This window comes from Sinocyclocheilus anshuiensis, unplaced genomic scaffold, assembly GCF_001515605.1.
Source record: "Sinocyclocheilus anshuiensis isolate Anshui unplaced genomic scaffold, SAMN03320099.WGS_v1.1 scaffold110, whole genome shotgun sequence".
Lineage (NCBI taxonomy): Eukaryota > Metazoa > Chordata > Actinopteri > Cypriniformes > Cyprinidae > Sinocyclocheilus > Sinocyclocheilus anshuiensis.
In genome coordinates this window covers 1,046,466-1,069,236 of record NW_015544155.1, presented here as the reverse complement: position 1 = coordinate 1,069,236, position 22,771 = coordinate 1,046,466, and the positions used below count along the sequence as shown (strand labels likewise).

At 35.9% G+C, this 22,771-nt stretch overlaps 1 protein-coding gene across 1 annotated transcript in view; it reads right to left on the bottom strand.

Moving 5' to 3' along the window:
- The window catches only part of LOC107695411 (thiamin pyrophosphokinase 1), a 56,453-nt gene that overhangs the window by 24,054 nt on the left and 9,628 nt on the right, over nucleotides 1-22,771 (bottom strand). The window contains exons 3-7 of the mRNA XM_016495302.1: nucleotides 19,215-19,284; nucleotides 10,161-10,233; nucleotides 6,638-6,733; nucleotides 3,260-3,406; nucleotides 1,588-1,699 (exon numbers count right to left, since the gene is read on the bottom strand). Of these exons, the coding sequence (XP_016350788.1) occupies nucleotides 1,588-1,699; nucleotides 3,260-3,406; nucleotides 6,638-6,733; nucleotides 10,161-10,233; nucleotides 19,215-19,284 (498 nt within the window). The remainder of the gene's footprint in view (nucleotides 1-1,587; nucleotides 1,700-3,259; nucleotides 3,407-6,637; nucleotides 6,734-10,160; nucleotides 10,234-19,214; nucleotides 19,285-22,771) is intronic.

Here is a 22,771-nt window from a genome sequence, read left to right as displayed (position 1 = left end):
ACCTGGGCTTCCATACCACCTCAGCAGTGCCACAAACTGATTACCTCCATGCCATGCCGAATTGAGGCAGTAATTAAAGCAAAAGGAGCCCCTACCAAGTATTGAGTACATGTACAGTAAATTAACATACTTTCCAGAAGGCCAACAATTCACTAAAAATGTTTTTTTTATTGGTCTTATGAAGTATTCTAATTTGTTGAGATAGTGAATTGGTGGGTTTTTGTTAAATGTGAGCCAAAATCATCACAACTAAAAGAACCAAAGACTTAAACTACTTCAGTCTGTGTGCATTGAATTTATTTAATACACGAGTTTCACAATTTGAGTTGAATTACTGAAATAAATTAACTTTTCCACGACATTCTAATTTATTGAGATGCACCTGTAAATATGTTTCATTCACAGTATGCCAACTTCTTCAAAACCCCTACACCACTCAGCTTATTAAAGCTGTTTGTTTTAAAGTCAAGGTCAAAGGTCATAGTCCAGAGTCATCACAATTGGATGTAAAATCCTTCTTTCACTGAAACAGCAGGCCGCTGACACAATAAAGCTAAACTTTTCAGTCATGTATCTGTCACTTCAGTCCCACCACAACAACAACCCCGTGCCTTCTGCAGGAGGAGAGGCGCTTGCTTTTTCACAACGAGCCCCGGCCTCTGCAGAAAACTTGCTGGAGATTATTCTCGTTGACAGCTCGCATTAGCAGATCAAAGGCAAACAGTTGGGCTACATTACTATTCCTTCTAATGTCTTCAGTCAGAGCAGTCGTTTGGCACACCTTTAACATTTAATGCATGTAGGAGGCGGCCCACTTTCACCCACTCGGAGCTACAACCCTTCATAACCACACAAGACAAGCTTTTAGATGACCAAGGTTTGAATCGATTTCAAAGAAAAAGGCAAAGTTGATCCTTAAAGGTGAAGTGTGTAGGTTCTTCAAACCATTTGTTTGTTTGAACAATGAAAGACAATGCTTGAAACCTGTTTGAAAATAATACTTTCTGCAAGATTTTGGTGATCTTGGTCATGCAGCAAATACACACTTCACATTTAATATCAGAAAAGCATAAAAATCCTCCATGTTCCTTTAACTAATTTAAAAAGGAAGCAAAAACTGTCTAGCATTGAAGTGAAGATGGATTGCACAGTGCAGTATATCTAGTACACAGTGCACAGACCTCAAAACAGTTTTTCTTGTTTGTTTCTTTTCATTTGTTTAATCCGAGAGCCATCCTCTCAACGGGCCATTCCTGGAGGAAATAGTGTTTTTATTTTATGAAACAAAATGAACAATTCAAAAGCAAATGCTATTGAGAAGCTAAAATAATGATGTCAATGTGAGCCCTTTCTAAATCTAGGCCTGACAAACTGCATCAACTGTAACATCAGTGGGAGTTTGCTGGAGATTTGAGCTGTCAGGGGTAATTAATGTCTCCTATCTAGGACAGGCCATGTAAATAGAGCACAGAGGATGGTGCAGACTGGGAGACATTCCTCTGGGATGTCCGTTTGTGTGTGTGTGTGTGTGTGTGTTTGGTGTTTGAGTTGGTGGACAGACTTGTGGCCTACAGGCACGCGACTCACCCAAGTTGCATTTAAGCCCAGAAGTGGTGGTTAGACAAGGGCTGGCCACAGGAACCAGACTACACCATTTCCCTTCCAAGCCAGTGTTCACATTCAGATGGTGCTGTCTGCCCTGTAAGTGTGAGCAAAAGAGCAGGAGAAGGTCATAGAATGGAATGAGACTCTGTTTGAAAATCTAGCAGACGTGAGAAAATAATGACAGAACTACCCCTTTAAATCTCTGTCTAAAGTTATCGTATGACTTCAGAATATTTGAAATATAGTATGCCAGTCATATGAATACCTTATATTGTGTTTACCACAATCATTGTACTATGATTGTGGTAAACACAATCATAGTACACATAGAATAGTGCGAGCAGTTCTTAAGTCCGCCAGCTTGCTTAGAACCAAATTAGCACTAACCATCTTAAACCAGTCTGGAGCAGCTGGTAGTTTTAGAATTGTTTATAAATGTAACATTTATGTAATATTATCTGATAAACATGTTGAGAGAGACTCAAAAATCACATATACACTCCTCCACTGCAAAACTCAACTTTCAGAAAAGCTTAATTTTAAAACTTTCTCACCCGCAGAGGCATTGTCAACCTACTATTTGTAATGCTGTTCTCAGTTCTCGTCACAAACAACAATCTAGTTCAATACTGTAATACTTTCAATTATCACGTTTCTAAAGCAGTATTGTTGTCTACTTACACACACACTTACTTAAAAGTATGATGAACGACGAATCTTGCCAAATTAAAGATATTCTTGCAAATTGGCTGGATGTTCCAAGAACTATTATTTAGGTAATAATTACCACCTATTACACTGAGAAAGATCGATGCTATTTTATTTGAATCTAAACGTGCGTTGTGCATACTTCAAAGTTTGACTATTCAAAACTAATTCTGATCTGTCTCTGAAAAGCCAGGAATAGCAGTAAATAAGTGCTGCACAGACAGAAAACTGAATTCAGACATTTGCACTCACAGTTTAGAGAATGTTAAGATTGTTTCGAAAAATGTGCCAAAGCAATTGAGAAAAACTGTATAAGTCTGCTTTATGAGGGGCTGAATCAATCAAGGATATCTTTATATAGACTGTGATGCATTCATTTAAATTTCTGGCTCATTACAAGAGCCGATAGATTAAGATTCTCACAATCATTTCGATGTCCTATTCTCATTGAGCCTCAGAGGTTGTTTAAATATTCTCATACAGAATGCAAAGTAATGCAGTCAGAGCAATTCTGTAAGGTTTTCTTATTAGTTGGACAAGATTACAACGTCTTACTATTCTCTGTACATGTCTGCAAAGTTCAAAACAAGGGCTTTTCATGTACTATATGGTGTTATTGTGCAAATATGAGCTGGTCTGATCAGTGATCTCTAAAACATCATAAAATACACACATGCATCTCTCACATGCCTTTATTTTCTTTGTATAGTAGTGTTGAATGAAAATGTTGACAAAGCAATATCTTTCGCATTTTTGCATCAAGAGCTGTGACCTTTCAAAAGTGCACAAACAGGAAACAACGCAGAAGAGGCAGTAAAGTGTCTCTGCAGTTGTTAATTGCTTAATATCACCATTGATCATTAAGTGCCGCAATCAGGATGTCAAAAGCACACAAGTGCAAACACTGATTAGTACATGCTAATGAGAGAGAGAGAGAAGTGTTTACTTCTTGGAGGAGGACAGCCAGAGAACGGTCTTGTATAACCACCACAGGCAGATCGGTCATCTTCTGGGCATGAAACAAGGTCTCCACTGTGGCCATGATCTGGTCAAAGCGGCCTCCAAGACCACCCAGGGTTACGATGGTGTCTATCTGCAAAAAGATGGTAGATGAGTAAACAAGGAAATCAATTAACCACCGAATAAACAAATGATCAGATGAATGAGTGATTGTGGGTGATGTTGCACAAACAAATGAATGTACAACAACTATCCAAACGAATAAATGAACAGATGAATGAGCGAACAGATGAATGAGCGAACAAATGAATGATTGTGTGAGCAAAGCAGCAGAGAAACTGCAGGATAGATGTTCTTAAAATGCTATTGCACAAACAAATGAACAAACAAGTGAGCAAACAAACAAACAAATTAACGAACAAATATTTTTTTTATGTAACTCCAGGATAAGTGCTCTATATTTTTCATAAAATGCTACTGCACTAAAAAATGAACAAATTAATCAACAAACAAACAAACAAATTAATTAGTACAAACAAATCAGCAATTTTGGGAGAAAAGCAGCGGATTATGATTTTTTATGCAACTCAAGGATAAATGTTCTTAAAGTTTTGTTGCACAAAAAAATGAATGAATGGACAAAGAAATGAATGAATGAAAAGATTAATGAGCAAACAAACAAAAGAATGAGTGATTGTGGGAGCAAAAAATGTAGATTGAGATGACTTTATGGAACTCCAGGATAAATGTTCTAAAATTGACAAACAATTGAACAAACAAACAAACAAACGAATGAATGAACGAACAGTCAAACAAATCAGCAATTGTGGGTGCAAAGTAGTGGATCAAGTTTATTTATGCAACTCCAGAATACATTTTTTAAAAGTGCTGTTGCTTCAACAAACGAATACACGAATGAATGAACGAACAGACAAACACATGAGCAACTGTGGGACGTAGGTTCTGCAAGCTGATGATAATTGTTCTGAAAGTGCTTTTGCAAAGTTGCAGCATAGCTTTTTCCTTCCCACTGCAGCCAAAAATTATGTCCGTCTTCACTAAACAACAGAGTAATACATTATGGAAAGTATTCCGAGGGAAGAGTGCGGACCGGAAAACGTTGACTTGGCAGAATGTCTTTGATATTTGCTCCCGGGACCATTTGTCTGAATACTGCAATGTACCCATCACCCTGTGAGATCCAACAACTCTACGTGACAAAAAACTCTTTAAAATGCACAGAGGGTAATCAACACTTCACTGCCAGCCCCCACTGGCTCATTTAAATAGCGGGACTTATGAGGCATCTGACACATAAATTGTTCATGTTACAGTGCCTCTGTAATTATGTGGACTGATTGCAAAACGTTTCTTAAAAGTGAAACAGAAATGATGATTTGTTCGCAACTTGTACTTGGAGTCTGAAGTCATAAAGTGAAAGTATGCTGTACTTTGCAAGTATCTACCTGCAAAGTTTAATACATCAGTTCAAACATTTTCAGCAAAAACTTGCAGGCTGAAACCAACAAACTGGAGTCAACGCTTTAAAACAAGCAGATAAATAAATATTTTAATACTTGTATTCATGTTTTAGATATCCAAAGACTGACAGAGAGTCAAATTACCTCACTCGTTACCTCAGTGACCTTCAGCACAAAGCTTATTCACTTTTAGAAGTGTTACTTGTCTTTTGTGAGTGCTTGAAGGCACAAAAGGTAGCGCTGAGAGACAGAGGTGAATATAAACACAATAGGAAGAAGCAAGAAGGCCGTAGTATGCATATAGAATGAGCTTGAGGCTCGTATATTGGTAAAACTCTGGAGTGTCTGTGATGGTGATGGGCATCTCTGTGAGGACCAACAGACAGTCTGACAAGCCTGGAGCTCAGGCTGGGGTTTAGAAAAGGAGCAGACAGGCACACACATACAATATCCATACAAAACCTCTCTGACAGCTCCTGTAGGATGTGAATTCACACTAAGGCTGAGGTGTGAGCTCACCTTTTATGTTTGACAGGTATAAAAAAAAAAACGAGTGAAAATGAAACCGTTATCCTTCCGACTCAGTTTTTACAATTAACTTGAGTTCCACTTTTTTACTATTGTAATGTACTCATCTCAGTACTTAGGTTTTGTGTTTTAGTACACATATTCCTGCATTCCAGTGTGACAGAGTAACACACTTTGAAATGGAGTCACAAAGGCTCTGTTTAAACCTGCTAGTAACATGCATTTCAAATAAGTTTTCAGTGACCACTTGAGATTAGACTATTATTTTGACTACATACATCATTTACTACTTTGGTCTCTTACCTTGTGCATGTTGATAAAGCACAAAAAGTAAAATAAATTAGCAAACAAAATTACTTTTGAAAAGCACATTGGAATTTTTTTCTGCACAACCCTTGTGAAATAGAAGTGCGCTTAAATGTACTGAATATGCACATGTAGAGTACTTCAGATCTTGAAAGTATATATTTTTAAAAATCTGTCCTTGCAGATAATATAAAATGAATGAAATAAAAAGGTCCCTTAACTGAAAGATAACACCATTTCCTGGCTGTTTCTTAACAAACTTATAAAAAGTGCATTTTGTCAAATTAAAACTTTCAAAGCACATTATAAATAATTGTTTTAATAATCTTTTGAGAGTAGAAGTACACTGATGTGTTGACTAACATACTAAAGCACATGTAAAGTGCTTAATTATAATTTTAACTGTAGTGTGTAGATCGATATTACAAGTTAATATATTTGAAATGTACTAAATGGAAATTCATATGAAATTACAAATAAAGATGAACTTAAGTCATACTTAAGGTGGGTCAAAAAAATCACTGTAAAATTCAACTAACTGCATTTAATATAAACTTAAACTATAATAAATTTTCATTCAACTACAATTAAAATGCACTTAACTAAGTGTCTGAGACAATTACATTCAGTTCACTCTTAAGTAAATTCTATTAAAGTATTTTTTTCCATAATAAGTACTCTTTTTAAAAGTATGGTAAAGGGTACTACTTTTTTACTTGGGTAACTAAATTGGATATATATTTTTTATTTTAGACATTATTTTCTTTTACAGCTATTGTTTTAGCACAATGGTTGACTGCCAAGTGAGTTGCAATATGTTAGAGGATTTTTATGCTACAAATGCAAAGTAGTCACATATGTTCCTGACTGCCACCGAATGTGGTTTTAATAATCCAGTCACAAAACACTGACCACCTGTGGTCTGATCACCTGAGATGGATATTAATACTGGGTGCAAATGAGGTCAAAAAGTTAGGGAATGGGTCTGAAGCATAAAAAAGAAACAGACAGATTTACAGAGATGCAGCTGAGGAGAAATGGAGTCCAACCTGCAATTTCTGTGCTTTGATCTCATCCACCATAATGGCCAAGCACTTAGTGAAGTCTGTTAGATCCTGGTCCGGCGTTTCCATCATCTTGCAGTTCTGGAGAAAAATGAGTCAAATATTAAGACAATGTGGGCAGTTGATGAATACATTGATTTTTAATTCAATATCAACATTTTGGGTTCAAGTTTTTATGGATGTACACTATTGTTCAAAAGTTTGGGGTCAGTAAGATTTTTTTTTAAGCATTTATTTCACATAAATGATAATCACATAAATGATAATTTTATTCAGCAAGGACGAATTAAATTGATCAAAGGGGACAGTAAAGACATTTATAATCATGTTACAAAAGATTTATGTGAAATAAATGCTATTTTTATTCACTTGTTATTCATCAAAGAATCATGGTTTCCACAAAAATATTAAGAATTGTGTATACAGGTTAAATTCAGGTTCAGCTAAACATTTTTCCCAGTCATCTCAATGGTGAAAAGCGTCCCAAATTTACCCGAATTCATCCTTATTAAAATACAAATATTAAGAACTATTACCATTGATAATAAAAAGAAATATTGGCTGCTAAAAGCTTTGCTATCAAAGGAATAAATTACAAATATAAATATATTTTACAAATAGGAATATATTTCAAAATATATTAAAACAGTTTTTCAATTGTAATAATATTTCAGAATATTGTTTTAACTGCATTTTTTTATTACACAAATGCAGCGTTGGTGAGCATTAAATCATTAAAAAAAAAAAAAATCTCATCTCATCTCATTGATGACCACCACAAGTATTCAAATATTTCAGAATTTGATGCAATTGACAAAATCAGATCAAGTACACTCTTAAAAATAAAGGTGCTTCACAATGCCATAGAAGAACCTTTTTGTCTAAATGGTTCCATAAAGAACCTTTAACATCTGAAGAACCTTTCTGTTTCACAAAAGTTTCTTTGTGGTGAAAAAAGGTTCTTCAGATTACAAAAAGGTAAGAAAGAGATGGTTCTTCAAAGAACCTTTGACTGAATGGTTCTTTGTGGAACCAAAAATGATTCTTCTATGGTATCGCTGTGAAGAACCTTTTGAAGCACCTTTATTTTTAAGTGTATTTGGATAAAAATGGGGTTAAAAGGGAAAACAAGAGCCTCTTTAACTGTAAAAAAGTTTTAAAAAGAAACTTTAAACACTGCCTTCTCCAAACAAGCACCTCCTGTTGCTTTTTGTATGATCACACTTTGTGTTTTGTAAATGGGATCTCTTGTTGTGTGAATCCTTTGAGTGTCAGGAAGGGCAGAGGTGAACGTCGCTCGTTTCCAGTCTCAGTTCCCTCCAACGGCTGCATATACGGCCGTCGCAGGTGACTTCTCATTCGCAGCAGGTATCACAAAATCCCGCACCCAAACGTCAGTCGAGAAGCTTGTTTCTGTTGTGGCTTGATCTTTCCTTTATCCTCCACAGAGCATCACTCTGGTTTTTATTCCTTTTCAAACCCATTTAAATTCAGGCGTCATGGTCTGTCAAACTTTGGTTCCGCCGAAAGCTGCATACACCAGCTTAGGAATGACATAAAATGCATGTATGCAGGATTATAACAACGCAAATAACCTCTGGTACTCATTACTTAGCAGATGGTTTTCATTCAAACTGACGTACAGTACACTAATTTCAGAGACGGTCCCACAGGAGAAGAGTGCAGCTATGTGCTTTGCTCAAGGGCACAGTGGAGGCTTCTCTGTAACACTTCACTTCATAGGTTCACCAGCTTTGTTAAGAGCTTTAGCCACTAGACTGATACCACACCACACTGCACCTTTCCAGAATGACAGAAAGTCAGTGGTGTGAATCTGTGAAATCTACATGACTTGAGGAAGTGAGTGGCTGGGGGGCATGGCTGACAAGGACAAAATATGAATCTCAATTAGAAAGTGTGTCAGCCCAATCAGCTCAATCAGAAAGTGTGTCAGACCATACATAATCTTGCACAGACCTTGCATTAATATTTAACATAAATTTATATCAGGAACCAAGACCAAAATTGTTTGTCATACCAAAGTCCAAAAAGTGCGTAAAATCAAACAATGAAATTCATTAATATTACAATCAACTTCATAGGCCAAATAGTATGCAAAGATATTAACACAAAATAGGCTAAATAAGAAAACTGACAATTCTGGAATCTAAATGTCTATTTAATTTTGATAGTTTCATGCTCTACGCAAGTGACTTTTACACTTTTTTTAATGTCAAGGACCCCTAAATATGATGTTAAAATATAACCCTCAAATATGGTGCTATGATCCTAAATTATAAAAGCAGATATACATTGTAATGTACAAAGCCCCAGTTATACTGAATGTAGTGTGTGAAATTAAAAGACAATATGCTTCCAAAATTAAACAATCACATTTTTTATACTCATTATACTGAAGCTGAAGCAAATTAGAAGAGTTTATGGAAATATTTGGAGAAACTAAATCACAACTAATCTCATGATTTCCAACCAGTCTAGATAGCAATAAATGCAATAATGCTATTTAACAATGGTCAGTCATATGGTTAGGGTTACATGCTAGATTTTTATTATTGCTTTGAGCATTTTAGCAAGCATAATGTATTAGAATGTACCTGCAAAGCATTTTTGGGATGGGAATAAACCCCAAAACAATTGAATACTGTACACTGTAAAAAGTAATTACTGAATCTACTTAAGAAAAGTGAGTAAACATAACTGATTTTTACAAATTTGTTGAATTTACTTAATTACACTGTGTTATGTGAACTTTCAGGTGGATGCAATAGTTAAACACACACTGTAAAAAGTAATCACTGAATCTACTTAAGAAAAGCGAGTAAACATAACTGATTTTTACAAATTTGTTGAATTTACTTAATTACTCTGTGTTATGTGAACTTTCAGGTGGATGCAATAGTTAAACTAAACAACTTTAGTAAACAGTACTTAAGAGCATCTAGTTTGTTGGATTAAAGGTCTGTTTCCATTGTCTGGTGCAAAGAACAATGAATACAGTTTTAGAGTGAATACAATTTGAAATGGTTAAGGTTTTTTTTAGTTGTTTTTTTACAGATAGGGTTCTGAATCGTTTTTTTCTTCAAGCTGTCAAATAACAGTAAGATTTCAGCTGCAAGATTAGGTAAGTTTTTGGTGAAACTTATAAACTATATTGTCACAGTGTGTGCTATCGTTTTTGAGGAAAAGAAAAGGCAGATTTTATTAGTTTTTACTGACAAGCTTTACTGTAACCGTCAGTTAGCGCATTAGCTAGCCAGTGGCTTACAAGCTCAGTAAGTTTTATTAACTCAAAAATTATAAACTAATTTGCTTGAGAAATTTGAGGCAATCAGTTTCCACAGGTTTTCCAAGTAAGTTCAACTCATTACTTTTTACAGTGTAGTAATACAGATACTGTAGTAAAACGGAATGAAGAATGTTCATACATATGGACATAAAAGAAAGTAAAAGAGACACCACAAGAGAGTCCCAGAGAGAGTAAGCTTACCTTTTCTGTGTAAAATGCCTTGACCTCTGGCAGGATCGAATCAAAGTCTCCATTTATGTAGTCTGGGAGAAAACTTCATGGGAAGAGAGAGAAAAACTAATGAGAGAGGGAGCGGGAGGAGATGGTGATGGGTAAATGAGCACAATTTGTGCAGCCATCAGATCCTTTATTCATGTGAAATGAAGGTGCGTTTCTGACACGAGCCATGGAAAGCTTCAGTGACAGGACCCCACCAGAGCCATTCAACGCCTGCCAGTCACAGCACTATTTGTCCCCAGTCATGACAAAAGCGGCACAGACAGCCACTTGACACAGTGAGGGGTTGAGAGAATTGATGCACACTGTGCCGTCGCTGTACACCTCACACCAAACTTCTGCAACATAGATTTACGATATATATGGAGGCAATAACAAGATTTTCTTCGCTCAGATGGGCAGAGTATTCATTTTGATAAAGGCAGATCATGTCGCGGCTTCTTTCGTTTTATTCCCTGAAAGCAGAAAGGCAGCGTGGGTATCGGTAGGCATTAAAGCATAAAGACTTGATGTTACGATTTCACGCTCTGCTAGGTGGTGCATGTAGCCGCTGAATGAGCAGAGATGTGCCGCTGAGCTGGTTTAAGAGTAACACTGCAGTGGATTACAGGAGCACTATCTTCATCTCACGGCTGAATCTGAGGCCCAATGAGGAGGAGCACACCGGCGTGCAAATATACAGTAGCTATGTTAAAAACAGGTTGTGTGGGGAATAGAAGCCAATTCAATGACACTAAACGTACACTAAGTTTGCTAAGAAAATCATCAATATTACTACCATTAAAATTTCACAAACTGCATTGTTCTTTTAGTACTTTTAAATAGCAACTATTTTGGAAAAAAGAAATACAACTCCGCTGCCAAATGATGAAATCATTTCAATAACAAATTTCAAACAATTCTTTAAAAGACTTTTAAAATGACAGTCTTTTTAGATTCAACATAAATGGAATCCAATTCTTGGACTAAATTATATTTTGAACAAGAATACCAAGTAAACATTTTTGCACTGGTTGAAATCTATTTGATTCACTACAAAGAACTGACTCACAAGAGTCATTTGTTCTGGAATCAGACTACACTGGTCATCCTGTATATTTTTGATTCACCAAAAAGAGTTGACTCACAAGAGTCATTCATCTGGGAGTTAGACTACACTGGTTGCACAGTATCTGTTTGATTCACTAAAAAGAACACACTCATAAGAGTAATTTGTTCAGGAATCAGACTAGATTGGTTGCCTTGGAATTATTATTTTTTTTTGATTCACTAAAAAGATCACAGACTCACAAGAGTCATTTGTTTAGGAGCTTGACTTCATTGGTTGTACTGTATCTGTGTGATTCACTAAAAAGCACTGACTCACACGAGTCATTCGTTCGGGAATCAGACTACACTGGTCACGCCGCATGTGTTTGATTCACTAAAAAGTACTGATTTGTAGAGTCATTCGTTCAAGAATCAGAGTACATTGGTTGCACTATGTTTTGTATTAATTTAAAAGAACAGGCTCAAAACAGTTATTCGTTCAAAAATCAGACTACACTGGTTATGCTGTATGTGTCTGATTCACTAAAAAGAAGAGTCGCTTTGGAGAGTCATTCATTCAGAAATCAGTCTACACTGGTGCACCGATTGCATCTATTTGATTCACTAAAAAGAACTGACTCACATAAGTAATTTGTTCAGGAATCAGAGTACATTGGTCACATTGTATGTTTTGTATTCATTTAAAATAATGCACTGTTGTGCTGTCACTAAGTAGTAAGTAGCTCATGAAACTCTGTCAGTGTATTTTAGTAATATATTCCGTATCGGTTGGATAAATGAACATGCGAAAACCATTAACAGAACTGTGAAATGTAAATCCACAAGTGATCAAGCATATTATATCATGTTAAGGTTAAACATGGTTATATAATTTGTGCCCCTATTAATTGTATTATGCACCCCTATTAAAATACATTTGATCATCTAGAATGCTTCTGGCTTTGATCCAGAGTTCAATGTGTGGGAAAAAGCAATTCAAAGCAACAAACGGTTTAAAAGTTTCCCGTTGTGTCCTCTCCAACAGATTCCCAGTTAAACAGGAAACCATAAATAACCCTCAGCAGTGACAGTTCTGCAGCCACATTAAGGTGAAGCTAAATGAAACCTTTCCTTTTGACATTTTATCAGCAAAAGAGCTCCTTCCCACCTGAGAGCTCAAATTGGAGGAAAAATACACCTCTTTTACATCCAAATTAAAGTATCACTTAAAGTTAATCGTAATGCAGGGACTATACCTTTTTGAAAAAGAACTCGATTTGGACCGGCATGGAGAAAATTAGAATTAAGAATTGAAGTAATTCCAGAAGGTCAAGACCAAAGCCAATGGGAGAGCCTGAGACCAGACACCCTGTCGCATCAGATGCTTCATTAATTTTGTCACAGCCCAAATAGACAAGACAGACAGACGAGATCAGAGTTATCGCTCCGGCTTTCTTGTTGTTTCCTTGTTACACACTCTAAAATAACATCAATGAGAATGTGGGGAGGTGAAAATGGGGCTCCCAAGTTAAATTCAAGAACAAAACTACATTTAAATCCTTAATCTTGTATTTTGATGCAGCCTCTCTTTGCTAATAAATGATGTGTTCATCAACAGGGGAGCTTCATATTGGCTTCATTTTGCGCAGCACAAATTTCGCTCTATTTTTTACTTCAATAAGCCCACTCAGGACTTAAAGGGATAGTTCACCCAAAAATTACAATTTGATGTTTATCTGCTTACCCCCAGGGCATCCAAGATGTAGGTGACTTTGTTTCTTCAGTAGAACACAAACGAAGATTTTTAACTCAAACCTTTGCAGTCTATCAGTCTTATAATGGCAGTCAATGGGCTCCATGGCTTTGAGAGTAAAAAAAAACATACACAGACAAAAGCAAAGATTTTTAACTCAAACCGTTGCAGTCTGTCAGTCATATAATGGAAGTGAATAGGCTCCACGGCTTCGAGAGTAAAAAAACATATACAAACAAAACCAAATTAAACCCTGCGGCTCATGACGATACATTGAGGTCTTAAGACACGAAACGATCGGTCTGTGCAAGAAACTGAATAGTAATTATATAATTTTTTACCTCTGATCCACCGCAATGTCCAACTGTCCTGAGTGCGTTCACAACATCCGGCGCATGATGTCAAATAAATACGGTTGGGCAAAAAATTCCACGTTGTCTGATGATATATTGCCTATTGATATATAGTGTTCCATTGTGATGACCTGTACTTCTAAATATCTTTAGTTCATCGCAGTGCCAGTGAACACGTCCGCAATCTCTCTGCACTGTGTAAATAATGAGTGACGTATTCGCGCGACAGATCGCTTCCGCACATGCGTCTACTATCATAGATATATATAGATGCCCTATTCGACCGCTCCAGATACGTTGATACGCGTCCGCCATTTTGGAATGTACCGCGGCACATAGAAACAGTCACTAATGAGGCATCTACTTATATATATCTATGTCTACTATGCCAGCACACGTACACGCGTCACGCGCCAGATGTTGTGAATGCGCTCAGACATTGCGGTCCGCTCTTTTTGTGTCTTAAGACCTCAATGTATCGTCACGAGCCGCAGGGTTTAATTTGGTTTTGTCTGTGCGTGTTTTTTTTACTCTCGAAGCCGTGGAGCATATTGACTGCCATTATAAGACTGATAGACTGCAACGGTTTGAGTTATGTAAATAATGAGTGACGTATTCGCGCGACAGATCGCTTCCGCACATGCGTCTACTATCATAGATATATATAGATGCCCTATTCGACCGCTCCAGATACGTTGATACGCGTCCGCCATTTTGGAATGTACCGCGGCACATAGAAACAGTCACTAATGAGGCATCTACTTATATATATCTATGTCTACTATGCCAGCACACGTACACGCGTCACGCGCCAGATGTTGTGAATGCGCTCAGACATTGCGGTGGATCAGAGGTAAAAAAATGATATAAATACTGTTCAGTTTCTTGCACAAACCGCTCTGTTAAAAAAATCTTCGTTTGTGTTCTACTGAAGAAACAAAGTCACCTACATCTTGGATGCCCTGGGGGTAAGCAGATAAACATCAAAATTTCATTTTTGGGTGAACTATCCCTTTAAATAACAGATCGCCTGCTTTATGCCTGGCAGTTGCACACACCCCTCAGAATATCAAGAGACCTCTTCAGCTGTTGCTTCATTACAGACAGTCTGGTGAAATCATAAAGCCGCCCCTCCTGAGTGGATCATCTGAACAGATGATCAGCTTTTGATTATGCCTCAGAGTTAATTTTTGACTACTTCATAATCAGCAAAGGTCACACAAGTACTTCAGAATAACTACACCCGCACAACACGTACCAAGATGGAGTACTGTACATTACTGAGCAACCATAGATGACGTACTGTGTCCGAATATGCATATAACTTCCCTGCTACATATGCATAGTCACGGTAATGATGTCACAAGTCCATGATTATACAACCTTAACAAATACACATTTCATGGTTGTTTTTTGAAACTTTTTTTAAGCATTATTACTTATTTCACATGTGGACAGACTAGCCAATCATAACAGAAGTCTTTCACATATAGAAGTCTTAAAGGAATGGCAAAAAAAAAACAAACAAGCCATTTAATTGTAAAATAGTTCTGTAGTAGTACATTTCAGCTGCAAAAAGCTTAAATTACTAACATCACAAGTGAACTATAAGAGGATAATAAAATGTTATAAAAGTGCAGAGTATGGATGCGTTTAAATATGGTGTGAAATAATAAATTACTGTCTGAGAAGACTTTACAGCTTTAACATTCATTGCATAGATTCATATTTTATGATGCAACTGCATCATTCAAAACCTGCTACTGTGCTTTCATTAAGGTTCACTGTCAATAAAATAATATATAGGTCTCTATAGAGGTCTCTTATGCTCACCTAGGCTGCACTTATTTGTTTTAAAATAAGTAAATAATTTAAAATAACCATTTTCTTTTTGAAACAAATTAAAATATAGCATTTTAAAATGTAATTCATTGCTGTGATGGCTAAACTTTATTTCAGCATGCATTACTACAGTATTACATAATCTTTCAGAAATCATTATAATATGCTCATTTTTTTTAATCAATAATATAATATAAATATGAAAGCCAAAGCAATTAAAATAACTAATTCATCTTTCAGAGAGAAGCTCTCACAGCTCTCTCTCTCTTAACAGTAGCCATATTAAGAGAAATGTATATACACCAACGTAACAGTTAATAAGAATCTGAACATTGGAAGATTATCCAGAGAGCAATCACTGTTGATAATCCAGGTAGTCTGGGACTAGAAATCTGTTCCATCATAATGGCCGATACCATCTGCAAATGGCAGAATAAAGCATAGTATGTTTCATGAGCTCCAAGCAATAGCGTGTTCACTGCTTCAGTTTAAATAAAGCTGAGCTTTCTAAACTAATCAAAGTGCTGGGAAAGGTCAATGCAGTAATTACATTTAAGGCACTGTGAGATAATAACAGTATATGTCTTGATCTAGGCACCAGCTCCTCTGAAGATTTATCGTCCTGTCAGCTCCTGTTTGCACAGGAAGATTAAAAATGAATAATCACTGTGGATGCATGTAATTAGGCAAGGCCAGAGGTCTGCCAGACATATGAAATGTGTTCCGGTCCTGCATCAAAAAGACTTCAGGGAATGTGCGGACGTTGGTCTAAACCAATCAGCCATTGCTCACAAATTAGTATAAAAAAACAACCAGATGCCACAATGCGCAGCCTGATATCCAAGTATCATTAGATACACATTGTAGGTTTTGGTCAACTCAACAGTTTTCATAGTTCACACAAAAACACTCATCATTTATGCATGCCCATGTCTTTTCAAGATAATGAAAGCAAATGAGGACTGGAATTGTCAAGCTCTAAAATGACAAAGTAGTATCATAAAAGTATCACAATAGTGTTTCAAATGACTTATGTGCTACATTTCAAGTCTTCTGGTCATATAACTCTTGTGTGAGAAACAGAGCGCATTTTAAGTTGTAATTCATTGATAATCTTTTCTTCCAGTGAGTTGGCAACACTGGCAAATGATCACTGAGTCAGTAAATTGAACAATTGAATCAGTTCTATTAATGAACAAACCATTGATCATTTTTGTGAATGATTTGGATTCACTGAAGATATCTAAATCATTCAGTTTTTTTTTCTGTGAACTGAATCGACTGATTTGCTTAAAGATTTTAATAATTGAGTTTTGTGAATTAAATTAAGCTATTAATAAATATATCTAAATCATTCAGAGCATTTTTCAAACTGAATCAAACAATTTGTTCAAAACATTAAAATGATTAAGATCAGCTTTGAGAACTACATCAAGTGATTATTAATGACAAAAATCTGAATCATGCAAACCAGTTTATGAACTACATCAACTGATTCACTTAAAGATCTGAATCCTTCAGTTTAGTTTTGAGAACTGAATAAAGCAAAAATATTCAAATTATTAAGATCAGTTTTGAGAACTGGATTAGCTGATTAATTACAATGATCTGAATCATTCAATCCAATTTTATGAACTAGATCAACTGATTCACTTAAAAATCTGAATCGTTCAGATTGGTTTTGAGAACATAAAGCAATTAACTGAAAAGATCTGAATCATTCAGACCATTTTTCCAAATGAAAATGAAAAAATCATTCAACAAATTAGAATTATTAAGATTAGTTTTGTGAACTTGACCAACCGATTCATTAAAAATATCTGAATTATTATACAGTTATGGAATGACATGAGGGTAAGCAGAAGACAGAAATGCTATTTTGGCCGTAACAATCCCCTTTAATTCCTTCAAAACTGTGAATTCCTTCATTTAATCTAAGCAGAAACAAAAAAAGCACTGCATCTGCTGATGATATTCATCTCCAAATATGGAATATTTTGCTTGTTGCCCAGATCCAATTAATTTCCAGTGAGTAGATATTCCCTATTGTCACCGCATATGGCTAACTGCCTGGAGAAGGCTTCTATACTCTCTTCAGGCAGCTCTGGAAAAAAAATAAAATCTACAGATGACAACAAAAGCATACAGAGTAAAGCAATGACAGGTACAAGAGAACTGATGGATGTGACATGGAACAGGGCCTGCTGTATGTGTGCATTCAAAAGATATTGTTTATTTTTTGGAACGTCCTTTGAGGTGTCTTTGGCAGTGCTGCTGCAAGCTGATAAGCTCAAAACAACAAGCTTCTGACCATCGCAGTCGAAACATACTTTACTGGCAGTGCGCAGAATGTATCATTAGCTCCCTACGAAGGCATTTTCACTCTCTTAAATATGCCTGCCATCACAATAAACCAGCTGTTTTGAAGCAGCAGCTCTATTGTACGTGGCTTAATATATATCTATTTTATCTTCTCATTTGCTTTGTTTTCCTATTTAAATCCACAATATGTTATTTTACTGGCTCAAGCGTCTTACGACAATATCATGCTTATTCATTTCAGATTTAAAGAAGTGCACAAGAAGTGTGTTGCATGTTTTCAGTAATTAAAAGATATTAATAATCATTGTGACGCCATAAAAAGACAGTGGCTATTTTTACATACAAAAATATGCGTTAATCCGAATCAATTCTGATTGAAGATTATTAAAGTACCATTTGCTTTTGTTTAAAGTTGCTAACATTAATTAATTAAATGGATAGTTCACCCAAAAATAAAAATATTTTAAAGAATGCTGGTAACAAATCAGTTGCAGGTAGCCATTGACTTCCAGTGTATTTCCCCCCCCCCCATACTATGGAAGTCAATGGCTACCATCAACTGTTTGGTTACAAACATTCTTCGAAATATCTTCTTTTATGTTCCACTAAAGAAAGAAACTCATACAGGTTCAGAGTTTTCATTTTTGGGGGAACTTAAATGGAAGTGAATGGGGCCAATCTGTAAACAATAAAATACTTACTGCTAGCATAAATAAACGATAGGCATATTAACATGATTTTAGTGTGAAAAAAAAAACTTACTAACACTTACTAGCCTTTTTCTTTGTACATTCAATTTGACAACTTCATTGACATGACAACATAACACTAAAACGACAATTATTAATCTCACATTTTTGTTTTGAAATACCCCAAAATTGGCACCATTCACTTCCATACAGTAAATGTAATACAGTAATCTCACTTTTTGCTTTTTTGCAAAATAACATGGGATGACTGAAAATTATTATTATTATTATTAGCAGTAATCTACATTACACCACAAATGCTGCTAATAGTGCTTAACTTGTATCAAACCTGGAATATTCCTTTAACAAAAGACAAACACTGTCTCAAAATCACTGATTTTTCCAAATGTAAAGGCACCAAAGGTATCAAAATAGTCTATAGAAGTCATACACTATATTCCTAGTCTAATTTCAGTGTATTCACTGCACAAAGCTATCACGTGGCTTCAGAAGTCTTCCCTGAATATAGCACACAAGTCACATGAACTACTTTTATTGTGCTTTTTTTTAGGTATCAAAATAACAAAACAGAAGTTTGGAATGCCATGAGAGTGAGTAAATAATGACAGAATTTTAATTTTAAAATAAACAAATGCACCATTATGTGTTAAGTACCATCACTCAGTTGTGATTTCGGTGCTTAGAGAGTCTGAGACTCAGTGTTATTTTTAGGTTGTAGAACAAAAAGGAACCCAAACAAAAGAAAACAATTGTAAACCGCTCTGGAGGGGAGAGAAGTACCCAATTTAGAGGCCTGAGATGAATCTGGCCTGTCAGGCACTGACAAAAGGTGATGGATTAGGAGTTAAGTCCTCTGAAAGCACTCTGGCAAGCGGGATACTCCTGAGGCCTCCTTCAAGTCCAGCAGTTCTGAGAAAGAACATGTGCAATGACACCAGAACCTTGACATCACCAGATCCATCTCTGCCCTCCGAGTCAATCGTGATGGGAGCCAAAATAGGGTTCTCACCTCTCACGATCACCCTCCGTGAGCCGGTACAGATGATTGGCACCTCCGTCTGCACATGCTCGGATCTTGGCTGAAATGGCAAAAAAGAAACAGGAGGTACTTAGATGAATCGTTGATCCGCTTCATTACAACTCAGATCTGGACGTAAAAATGAGTAAAGAGATAAATATCATTGAAATCACATTATACAGCTATACGTTTGAAGCCATTTCAGAGCCCATCTCGGTAACTGCTGACGTGCTGAAATGAAAACAAATAGATTATTCTAGATCATGGCCAGGCTGACAGTAATGGCTCCCTTGTGCCTTTCGCGAAAACACTAATCATTTCAGGATGAAGGTCAGTCTGTCCTGTCAGGATCATCATCGATTCTGATAAGCATAGTGAGCCTTGTCATTTCCAAGGTAAGGCCAATGGGAAGCTAAATCCAGTTAAACAGGCCACTGGTTTTGACGAGGGATATGACAGTCAAATCTACATAATGAATCTTGATCGACACTGTGTGTAATATTACATGTACTATATGAACATCTAAAAGTAATTTTCATATATACATATATAATACAATTATGAAATATAATAGTAATTATAATGCAGTACATATATTTACAGTAACACACAGAAGTGAGTGCCCCTCACATTTTTGTAAATATTTTATTATATCTTTTCATGTGACAACACTGAAGAAATGACTTCAGTGTTGTCACATGAAAAGATATAATAAAATATTTACAAAAATGTGAGGGTGTAATCATTACATGTAATCATTACATAAATAAAAAGAATTCCCTAAAATTATGAAAAAATATAATAAAAGATTATAATATATATTTATTATATATAATTACATAAGATAGATGTATAGCGAGAGAGAGAGAGAGAGAGAGAGAGATGTAGATATAGATATATAATAAGCATGCATTAAATATTATGCATGAAAATGTGCATAAGGCATTATGGCAACCTTTATAAATGCTATATAAACAGGCTTCAAGTAAAGTGTTACCTGAGATTTGGTTTTTAGTTTTTGAATTCAGTGCAGGCTGACAAATCTGGGAAAGATGTCACAGCATATGCTCAGTTGGAAGAGTACAAAAAATAACATCTAAAAGTGACATTAAAATGATAATCCTGCCGACTTTGAAGTCTCGACATGAGAATGAGAAGAAGTTCAGAGGAAGTGCTCTTGACTTTTTGCAGCTGATGAACTAACGCACACAGATGTGGGATTCACTCTCTAGACAATAGCCAGATGTAACAAACAGGAATTTAAAACACTGAGCATTTTCACTGAATAAATTAGTTATTTTAAACCAGGTGCTTTGAGAGTGACAGCTTTTTTCTTCCTTTGAAGACTTTCCTTCCTCCATTTATCAAGTAGCTTGGTTATAAGCCTGCAATCCTATTATTTAAAACCACAAAAACCCAACGGTAACACATTTATAAACAAACAGAGGTGACTATGTTTTTTCAAATACATTCAATGAAAAAGGGAGGGAATATTTTCATGGCCGCATGAAACAAAGATGATTTTCTGGGACAATCACTCAGATGTTATGCCTATGAGAGTGAGGAATCGTCACAAAGATCATGTCAAGACGAACGTAATCTTGTCAGCACAATTGGTTTATGGCCAAGCATCAAGGGAACAGAATTGCATCATATGCCTCATGAATAATGGAATGCGTTTGCAAGACACTGCTGCGATCCTAATGGACACGATGGCTTTGGGCTTACTGTTAAAAATAACTTATTTCAGATGAAAGTACGAGGAGGATCAAGGAAAACATTTTAAACAGTTAAACACCTGTACGAATTAATTGTCACCACTTTTTCTCTGCTTGGTGACACAGGAGGGGGTGGAAGCACAATAACACAAGAACGTTCACTTTCAATTTACACAGCACCTTCATGAACTGAAAAATTGTCTGCACTCTTGAAAACGTGATAATACACTTTGTGACTGCTTGCAAGGTTCATCTTGCTCTGGATGACACGTACAAAAAATGACACTTTTGTTGCTTTTGCTGTCTGTTTCCTAGACGTCTAAACAATGTCTTAGACTAGATTCTATGTACACTAACTTAAAGTCAACCTATTTGGTGCTATTTATCTGCAGGTTACAGGCTATTCTGTGGTCAATGATTGATTGATATAAGCTACTGAGAGTCTAACAAATCAGCAGGGCATTAACTACACATTGTAAAGGAAAAAATAGGGCTGATAGTTAATTAAAGATCAATCAATCATGAGTAATGCAGCCAAATGAACATTATATTATTGTAACAAGTAACTGAAAATATACTGAAATTGTTTTATTGCATTTAAAAGTATTTTATTTTTTAATAATTCATCATAGCAAATTAATACTTTAAAGTGACAGTTGAAAGCGCTTGAAAAATTCAAATATTTACCATCCATCCATCTGGTCTGTCTTTAAAGACAAATTCCCTACACAAATGTATTTATTTGTTTGTAATAAGTATAATATATTTATTATATTAAATATATATTTATTATATAATACTAAATCTAATATGTATTGCAAATATTTAAAGAAAAAACTATTTTGTACATATGTGCTATTGGTTTATTTATTAAAATAATCATTCCAAATTAATGTGTTAAATCTGCGCTTCATACGCTTAGGCTACTTATAAGAGTGTTTGTTAGTGTATAATTATCAGCTTTTTAAAAATATTTATTCAAAAAGCAATAAAACTATTTTAAAATTATAATTTTTTTTTTTACAATCGTGCAGTACAAGTCTGTCAGTAATGACCCAGATAAGATATACTTACAAAGACACAAGTAAACCGTACAATCATTTGCTCTTTACTTCTGATGAAATAACGTCTCATGATGACGCATCCAGGCCAGTCATTCATTAGTTCCCAGACAGCTCAATTGGTCTGGCAAAGACATCATCATTTGTTCATAGGGTGATTACACTGGCGTTTTCAATGCAGTCTCAGGAGGTGAATCAAAGAAGCTTTTCTGTAAAGATCCCATCAAAGTAAACAGCGTGCTACATCTCTAACCGGAAAACAGGGCGTAATTGAGTGCAGCCGAGAACTCCAGCTAGGAGCAAGACTTAAAAGCACTGGGCTAAATGCAAATGACTCATTATTTTGACACCAGGCAAATATATTAATATGAAGTCTTCAATAAAATGAAGACTTTACCACATGCCGAGCAAAATAGGCAATAGTATAAAATCCATGGCCATGAATCTTGAGAATCAACAGCACTTAAACTGCTTTCAGTTCTAAATGTGCTGTGAATATCTAAAATGTGGGTTAAATTACAGCTGCGAGATCATGTGATCTGCCTTTCAAGACTGAATTTAAGAAGCATCACTTTTGGCTTTCTTCATGCTGTTAATGTGCTCTGTCCCGTCCGAGCCTTAAGGTGCTACGTAGACCGGTCGCAAAGCTTCAGGACCTCAGACCAGCTCTTTGTCTGTCACGGAGGCCGGCAGAAGGGGAATGCCGTCTCTAAGCAGAGGATGGCCCACTGGATAGTGGATGCCATCACCCTGGCTTATCAGGCACGGG